Below are 9,672 nucleotides of genomic sequence, written 5' to 3'. Positions count from 1 at the left end.
ATAGAACCCTACGGGCCCCACGGGCCCTGGCTAAATAGAACCCCACAACTCCTGGCTAAATAGAACCCCACGGACCCTGGCTAAATAGAACCCCACGGGCCCTGGCTAAATAGAACCCCATGGGCCCTGGCTAAATAGAACCCCACGGGCCCTGGCTAAATAGAACCCTACGGCCCCATGGGCCCTGGCAAAATAGAACCCTACGGGGCCCCACGGTACCTGGCTAAATAGAACCCCACGGTCCCTGGCTTAATAGAACCCCAGGGGCCCTGGCTAAAAAGAACCCCACAGGCCCAGGCTAAAAAGAACCCCACAGGCCCTGGCTAAATAGAACCCCACAGGCCCTGGCTAATTAGAACCCCACGGGCCCTGGCTAAATAGAACCCTACGGGCCCTGGCTAAATAGAACCCCACGGGCCCTGGCTAAATAGAACCCCATGGGCCCTGGCTAAATAGAACCCTACGGTCCCTGGCTAAATAGAACCCCAGGGGTCCTGGCTAAATAGAACCCCATGGGCCCTGGCTAAATAGAACCCTACGGCCCCTGGCTAAATAGAACCCCAGGGGTCCTGGCTAAATAGAACCCCATGGGCCCTGGCTAAATAGAACCCCATGGGCCCTGGCTAAATAGAACCCTACGGGCCCTGGCTAAATAGAACCCTACGGGCCCCACCGGCCCTGGCTAAATAGAACCCCACAAGTCCTGGCTAAATAGAACCCCACGGACCCTGGCTAAATAGAACCCCACAGGCCCTGGCTAAATAGAACCCCATGGGCCCTGGCTAAATAGAACCCCACGGGCCCTGGCTAAATAGAACCCTACGGCCCCATGGGTCCTGGCAAAATAGAACCCTACGGGGCCCCACGGTACCTGGCTAAATAGAACCCCACGGTCCCTGGCTTAATAGAACCCCAGGGGCCCTGGCTAAAAGAACCCCACAGGCCCAGGCTAAAAAGAACCCCACAGGCCCTGGCTAAATAGAACCCCACAGGCCCTGGCTAATTAGAACCCCACGGGCCCTGGCTAAATAGAACCCTACGGGCCCTGGCTAAATAGAACCCCACGGGCCCTGGCTAAATAGAACCCCCATGGGCCCTGGCTAAATAGAACCCTACGGTCCCTGGCTAAATAGAACCCCAGGGGTCCTGGCTAAATAGAACCCCATGGGCCCTGGCTAAATAGAACCCTACGGCCCCTGGCTAAATAGAACCCCAGGGGTCCTGGCTAAATAGAACCCCATGGGCCCTGGCTAAATAGAACCCCATGGGCCCTGGCTAAATAGAACCCTACGGGCCCTGGCTAAATAGAACCCTACGGGCCCCACCGGCCCTGGCTAAATAGAACCCCACAAGTCCTGGCTAAATAGAACCCCACGGACCCTGGCTAAATAGAACCCCACAGGCCCTGGCTAAATAGAACCCCATGGGCCCTGGCTAAATAGAACCCCACGGGCCCTGGCTAAATAGAACCCTACGGCCCCATGGGTCCTGGCAAAATAGAACCCTACGGGGCCCCCACGGTACCTGGCTAAATAGAACCCCACGGGCCCTGACTAAATAGAACCCTACGGGCCCCATGTAACCTGGCTAAATAGAACCCCACGGACCCTGGCTAAATAGAACCCCACGGGCCCTTGCTAAATAGAACCCTACGGCCCCTGGCTAAATAGAACCCCTACGGGCCCCACGGGCCCTGGCTAAATAGTACCCTACGGGCCCCACAGGCCCTGGCTAAATTGAACCCCACGGACCCTGGCTAAATAGAACCCCACGGGCCCTTGCTAAATGGAACCCTACGGGCCCTGGCTAAATAGTACCCTACGGGCCCCACGGGCCCTGGCTAAATAGAACCGTACGGGCCCTGGCTAAATAGAACCCCACGGGCCCTGGCTAAATAGAACCCCACGGGCCCTGGCTAAATACGTCCCCACGGGCCCTTGCAAAATAGAACCCTACGGGCCCTGGCTAAATAGAGCCCTACGGGCCCTGGCTACATAGAACCCTACGGGCCCCACGGTACCTGGCTAAATAGAACCCCACGGTCCCTGGCTAAATAGAACCCCACGGTCCCTGGCTAAATAGAACCCTATGGGCCCCATGTAACCTGGCTAAATAGAACCCCACAGACCCTGGCTAAATAGAACCCCACGGGCCCTGGCTAAATAGAACCCCACGGGCCCTGGCTAAATAGAACCCCACGGGCCCTGGCTAAATACGGTTTGCTAACGTTTTGCTCCGAGTTTGCTAGCGTTTTGCTCCGAGTTTGCTAGCGTTTCGCTCCGAGTTTGCTAGCGTTTCGCTCCGAGTTTGCTAGCGTTTCGCTCCGAGTTTGCTAGCGTTTCGCTCCGAGTTTGCTAGCGTTTCGCTCCGAGTTTGCTAGCGTTTTGCTAGCATTGGCACATACTGTAGCGTTAGCACATGGCATCATAAATTAATCAATCAAGCGGTACTGGAGAGGCGGGTCGAGGTCCAAGGGGCTTCTAAACAGCTACTACCCCCAAGCCAGGAGACATCCAATCAAATGGCTACCCAGACTATCTGCACCCCCCTTCTATGCTGCTACTCTCTGTTTATTATCTATGCATAATCACTTTAATAACTCTACCTACATGTACATAATTACCTCAATTACCTTGATAACCGGACATTGACTCTGTACCGGTACCCCCTTGTATATAGCCTCCACATTGACTCTGTACCGGTACCCCCCTGTATATAGCCTCCACATTGACTCTGTACCGGTACCCCCTGTATATAGCCTCCACATTGACTCTGTACCGGTACCCCTGTATATAGCCTCCACATTGACTCTGTACCGGTACCCCCTGTATATAGCCTCCACATTGACTCTGTACCGGTTACCCCCTGTATATAGGCCTCCACATTGGACTCTGTACCGGTACCCCTGTATATAGCCTCCACATTGACTCTGTACCGGTACCCCCTGTATATAGCCTCCACATTGACTCTGTACCGGTACCCCCCCACCCTGTATATAGCCTCCACATTGACTCTGTACCGGTACCCCCCTTGTTATATAGCCCTCCACATTGCACTCTGTACCGGTACCCCCTGTATATAGCCTCCACATGACTCTTACCGTACCCCTTATATAGCCTCACATTGGATCTGTACCGGTACCCCCTTTGTATAAGCCTCCACATTGCACTCTGGGTACCGGTACCCCCTGTATATAGCCTCCACATTGACTTCTGTACCGGTACCCCCTGTACTATAGGCCTCCACAATTGGACTCTGTACCGGTACCCCTGTATATAGCCTCCAACATTTGACTCTGTACCGGTACCCCTGTATATAGCCTCCACCATTGGACTCTGTACCGCGTGACCCCCTGTAGTTAATAGCACTCCACATTGAACTCTTGTACCGTTAACACCCCCCTGTTATATATGCCTTCCCACATTGACTCTGTACCACACGGTACCCCCTTGTACTATAGCCTTCCAACATTGACTTTTCTGTACCCGGTACCCCCTGGTATTATAGCCCTCCACTATTGAACTTCTGTACCGGTTACCCCCTGTATATAGCCTCCACATTGACTGCTGTACCGGTACCCCCTGTATATAGCCTCACATTGACTCTGTACCGGTACCCCCTGTATATAGCCTCCACATTGACTCTGTACCGGTACCCCTGTATATAGCCTCCACATTGACTCTGTACCGGTACCCCCTGTATATAGCCTCCACATTGACTCTGTACCGGTACCCCCTGTATATAGCCTCCACATTGACTCTGTACCGGTACCCCCTGTATATAGCCTCCACATTGACTCTGTACCGGTACCCCCTGTATATAGCCTCCACATTGACTCTGTACCGGTACCCCCTGTATATAGCCTCCACATTGACTCTGTACCGGTACCCCCTGTATATAGCCTCCACATTGACTCTGTACGGTACCCCCTGTATATAGCCTCCACATTGACTCTGTACCGGTACCCCTGTATATAGCCTCCACATTGACTCTGTACCGGTACCCCCTGTATATAGCCTCCACATTGACTCTGTACCGGTACCCCCTGTATATAGCCTCCACATTGACTCTGTACCGGTACCCCCTGTATATAGCCTCCACATTGACTCTGTACCGGTACCCCCTGTATATAGCCTCCACATTGACTCTGTACCGGTACCCCCTGTATATAGCCTCCACATTGACTCTGTACCGTACCCCCTGTATATAGCCTCCACATTGACTCTGCTTACCGGTACCCCCTGTATATAGCCTCCACATTGACTCTGTACCGGTACCCCCTGTATATAGCCCCTCCTACATTGCCACACTACTCTAGTACCGGTACCCCTGTATATAGCCTCCCACATTGACTCTGTACCGGTACCCCCTGTATATAGCCTCCACATTGACTCTGTACCGGTACCCCCTTGTATATAGCCTCCAATTGACTCTGTACCGGTACCCCTGTATATAGCCTCCACATTGACTCTGTACGTACCCCTGTATATGCCTCCCACATTGACTCTGTACCGCGTACACCCTTATATAGCCTCCACATTGACTCTGTACCGGTACCCCCTGTATATAGCCTCCACATTGACTCTGTACCGGTACCCCCTGTATATAGCGCTCCACATTGACTCTGTAACCGGTACCCCCTGTATATAGCCTCCACATTGACTCTGTACGGTACCCCCTGTATATAGCCTCCACATTGACTCTGTACCGGTACCCCCTGTATATAGCCTCCACATTGACTCTGTACCGGTACCCCCGTATATAGCCTCCACATTCGACTCTGTACCGTACCCCTGTATATAAGCCTCCACATTGACTCTGTACCGGTACCCCCTGTATATAGCCTCCACATTGACTCTGTACCGTAACACCCTGTATATAGCCTCCACATTGACTCTGTACCGGTACCCCCCTGTAATAGCTCCACATTGCGCTCTGTACGTACCCCCTGTATATAGCCTCCACATTGACTCTGTACCGTACCCCCTGTATATAGCCTCCACATTGACTCTGTACCGGTACCCCCTGTATATAGCCTCCACATTGACTCTGTACCGGTACCCCCTGTATATAGCCTCCACATTGATCTGTACCGGTACCCCCTGTATATAGCCTCCACATTGACTCTGTACCGGTACCCCCTGTATATAGCCTCCACATTGACTCTGTACCGGTACCCCCTGTATATAGCCTCCACATTGACTCTGTACCGGTACCCCCTGTATATAGCCTCCACATTGACTCTGTACCGGTACCCCCTGTATATAGCCTCCACATTGACTCTGTACCGGTACCCCCCTGTATATAGCCTCCACATTGACTCTTTACCTGTACCACCTGTATATAGCCTCCACATAGCTCCTGTACCGGTACCCCCTGTATAATAGCCTTCCACATTGACTCTGTACCGTTACCCCCTGTATATTAGCCTCCACCACTGACTCTGCTACCGGTACCCCCTGTATATAGCCTTCCCACTATTGACTCTGTACCGCGTACCCCCTGTATATAGCCTCCACACTGACTTCTGTACCGGTACCCCCTGTATATAGCCTCCACATGAACTCTTGTTACCGAGTACCACCTGTATATAGCCATCCACACTTGACTCGTACTGGTACCCCTGTATATAGCCTCCACATTGACTCTGTTACCATAAGGTACCCCTTTATATAGCCTCCACATTGACTCTGTACTGGTACCCCCTGTATATAGCCTCCACATTGACTCTGTACCGGTACCCCCTGTATATAGCCTCCACATTGACTCTGTACCGGTACCCCCTGTATATAGCCTCCACATTGACTCTGTTACCGGTACCCCCTGTATATAGCCTCCACATTGACTCTGTACCGGTACCCCCTGTTATATAGCCTCCACATGACTCTGTACCGGTACCCCTGTATATAGCCTCCACATTGACTCTGTACCGGTACCCCCTGTATATAGCCTCCACATTGACTCTGTACCGGTACCCCCTGTATATAGCCTCCACATTGACTCTGTACCGGTACCCCCTGTATATAGCCTCCACATTGACTCTGTACCGGTACCCCCTGTATATAGCCTCCACATTGACTCTGTTACCGGTACCACCTGTATATAGCCTCCACATTGACTCTGTACCGGTACCCCCTGTATATAGTCTCCACATTGACTCTGTACCGGGTACCCCCTGTATATAGCCTCCACACTGACTCTGTACCGGTACCCCCTGTGATATAGCCTCCACATTGACTCTGTACCCGGTACCCCCTTGTATATAGCCTCCACACTGACTCTGTACCGGTACCCCCTGTATATAGCCTCCACATTGACTCTGTACCGGTACCCCCTGTATATAGCCTCCACATTTACTCTGTACTGGTACCCCTGTATATAGCCTCCACATTGACTCTGTACCGGTACCCCCTTTATATAGCCTCCACATTGACTCTGTACTGGTACCCCCTGTATATAGCCTCCACATTGACTCTGTACCGGTACCCCCTGTATATGGCCTCCACATTGACTTGTTACTGGTACCCCCTGTATATAGCCTCCACATTGGACTCTGTACTGGTACCCCCCTGTATATAGCCTCCATATTGACTCTGTACCGTAACACCCTGTATATAGCCTCCACATTGACTCTGTACCGGTACCCCCTGTATATAGCCTCCACATTGACTCTGTACTGGTACCCCCTGTATATAGCCTCCCACATTGACTCTGGTACTGGGACCCCCTGTATATAGCCTCCACATTGACTCTGTACTGGTACCCCCTGTATATAGCCTCCACATTGACTCTGTACCGATACCCCCTGTATATAGCCTCCACATTGACTCTGTACCGGTTACCCCTGTATTATAGCCTCCACATTGACTCTGTACCGTAACACCCTGTATAGCCTCCACATTGACTCTGTACCGGTACCCCCTGTATATAGCCTCCACATTGACTCTGTACTGGTACCCCCTGTATATAGCCTCCACATTGACTCTGTCCTACTTAAGTACCCCCTGTATATAGCCTCCACATTGACTCTGTACTGCGTACCCCCTGTATATAGCCTCCACATTGACTCTGTACCGGTTACCCCCTGTATATAGCCTCCACATTGACTCTGTACCGGTACCCCCTGTATATAGCCTCCACATTGATCTCTGCTACCGGTACCCCCTGTATATAGCCTCCACATTGACTCTGTACCGGTACCCCCTGTATATAGCCTCCACATTTGACTCTGTACAGGGACCCCCTGTATATAGCCTCCACATTGACTCTGTACCGGTACCCCTGTATATAGCCTCCACATTGACTCTGTACCGGTACCCCCTGTATATAGCCTCCACATTGACTCTGTACCGGTACCCCCTGTATATAGCCTCATTATTGTTATTTTCTGCTGCTCTTCAATTATTTGTTACTTTTATTTTACCTTAAGATATATATATATTTTTGAAACTGCATTGTTGGTTAAGGGCTTGTCAGTCAACATTTCACTGTAAGGTCTGTTGTATTTGGCGCATGTGACAAATACAATTGGATTTGATTTGATTCCATTATTAGAATGACCAGTGATTCCATGTCTATAGGGCCAGTGATTCCATGTGTATAGGGCCAGTGTTTCCATGTGTATAGGGCCAGTGATTCCATGTGTATAGGGCCAGTGATTCCATGTCTATAGGGCCAGTGATTCCATGTCTATAGGGCCAGTGATTCCATGTCTATAGGACCAGTGATTCCATGTCTATAGGGCCAGTGATTCCATGTCTATAGGGCCAGTGATTCCATGTCTATAGGGTCAGTGATTCCATGTGTATATGGCCAGTGATTTCATGTCTATATGGTCAGTGATTCCATGTCTATAGGGCCAGTGATTCCATGTCTATAGGGTCAGTGATTCCATGTGTATAGGGCCAGTGATTCCATGTCTATAGGGTCAGTGATTCCACGTGTATAGGGTCAGTGATTCCACGTGTATAGGGCCAGTGATTCCATGTCTATAGGGTCAGTGATTCCATGTGTATAGGGCCAGTGATTCCATGTCTATAGGGTCAGTGATTCCATGTCTATAGGGTCAGTGATTCCATGTGTATAGGGCATGCATTCATTTGGCGTAATCTGTATCATTTTAGGTACCTGCAGTTCAGTGTTGTGGCACTGTAACGTTGCCCAATCAGAGGGCTGTAAGAAAACACAAAAGGATCAGATATGGGACAAAAGGCAGGAATACAGCCGGTGAGGGGTTAATATAGCCCCCGTTCCTGTTGTAGTGGTGAGGGGTTAATATAGGGTTAATATAGGGGTTAATATAGCCCCCTGTTGTAGTGGTGAGGGGTTAATATAGCCCCCGTTCCTGTTGTAGCGGTGAGGGGTTAATATAGCCCCCTGTTGTAGTCGTGAGGGGTTAATATAGCCCCCGTTCCTGTTGTAGTGGTGAGGGGTTAATATAGCCCCCGTTCCTGTTGTAGTGGTGAGGGGTTAATATAGGGGTTAATATAGGGGTTAATATAGCCCCCGTTCCTGTTGTAGTGGTGAGGGGTTAATATAGGGGTTAATATAGCCCCCGTTCCTGTTGTAGTGGTGAGGGGTTAATATAGGGGTTAATATAGGGGTTAATATAGGGGTTAATATAGCCCCCGTTCCTGTTGTAGTGGTGAGGGGTTAATATAGGGGTTAATATAGGGGTTAATATAGCCCCCGTTCCTGTTGTAGTGGTGAGGGGTTAATATAGGGGTTAATATAGGGGTTAATATAGGGGTTAATATAGCCCCGTTGTAGTCGTGAGGGGTTAATATAGCCCACGTTCCTGTTGTAGTGGTGAGGGGTTAATATAGCCCCCGTTCCTGTTGTAGTGGTGAGGGGTTAATATAGCCCCCGTTCCTGTTGTAGTGGTGAGGGGTTAATATAGGGGTTAATATAGGGGTTAATATAGCCCCCGTTCCTGTTGTAGTGGTGAGGGGTTAATATAGCCCCCGTTCCTGTTGTAGTGGTGAGGGGTTAATATAGCCCCCGTTCCTGTTGTAGTGGTGAGGGGTTAATATAGGGGTTAATATAGGGGTTAATATAGCCCCGTTGTAGTCGTGAGGGGTTAATATAGCCCCCGTTCCTGTTGTAGTGGTGAGGGGTTAATATAGCCCCCGTTCCTGTTGTAGTGGTGAGGGGTTAATATAGGGGTTAATATAGCCCCGTTGTAGTCGTGAGGGGTTAATATAGGGGTTAATATAGGGGTTAATATAGCCCCCTGTTGTAGTCGTGAGGGGTTAATATAGCCCCCGTTCCTGTTGTAGTGGTGAGGGGTTAATATAGCCCCCGTTCCTGTTGTAGTGGTGAGGGGTTAATATAGGGGTTAATATAGGGGTTAATATAGGGGTTAATATAGCCCCGTTGTAGTCGTGAGGGGTTAATATAGCCCCCGTTCCTGTTGTAGTGGTGAGGGGTTAATATAGCCCCCGTTCCTGTTGTAGTGGTGAGGGGTTAATATAGCCCCCGTTCCTGTTGTAGTGGTGAGGGGTTAATATAGGGGTTAATATAGCTCCCGTTCCTGTTGTAGTGGTGAGGGGTTAATATAGGAGTTAATATAGGGGTTAATATAGGGTTAATATAGCCCCCGTTCCTGTTGTAGTGGTGAGGGGTTAATATAGGGGTTAATATAGGGGTTAATATAGCCCCCGTTCCTGTTGT

General features: G+C 50.5%; 1 protein-coding gene across 1 annotated transcript in view; it reads left to right on the top strand.

The window, feature by feature from the left end:
- The first annotated feature begins 1,481 nt into the window (after positions 1 to 1,481).
- The window catches only part of LOC116362711 (calcium uniporter protein, mitochondrial), a 70,341-nt gene continuing 62,150 nt past the window's right edge, over positions 1,482 to 9,672 (top strand). Inside the window, exon 1 of the mRNA XM_031816829.1 lies at positions 1,482 to 1,520. Within this exon, the coding sequence (XP_031672689.1) occupies positions 1,482 to 1,520 (39 nt within the window). The remainder of the gene's footprint in view (positions 1,521 to 9,672) is intronic.

Source organism: Oncorhynchus kisutch, unplaced genomic scaffold, assembly GCF_002021735.2.
Source record: "Oncorhynchus kisutch isolate 150728-3 unplaced genomic scaffold, Okis_V2 scaffold878, whole genome shotgun sequence".
Taxonomy (NCBI): domain Eukaryota; kingdom Metazoa; phylum Chordata; class Actinopteri; order Salmoniformes; family Salmonidae; genus Oncorhynchus; species Oncorhynchus kisutch.
The sequence above is the reverse complement of the archived record's forward strand: the minus strand, read 5'-3'. Positions and strand labels throughout refer to the sequence as shown.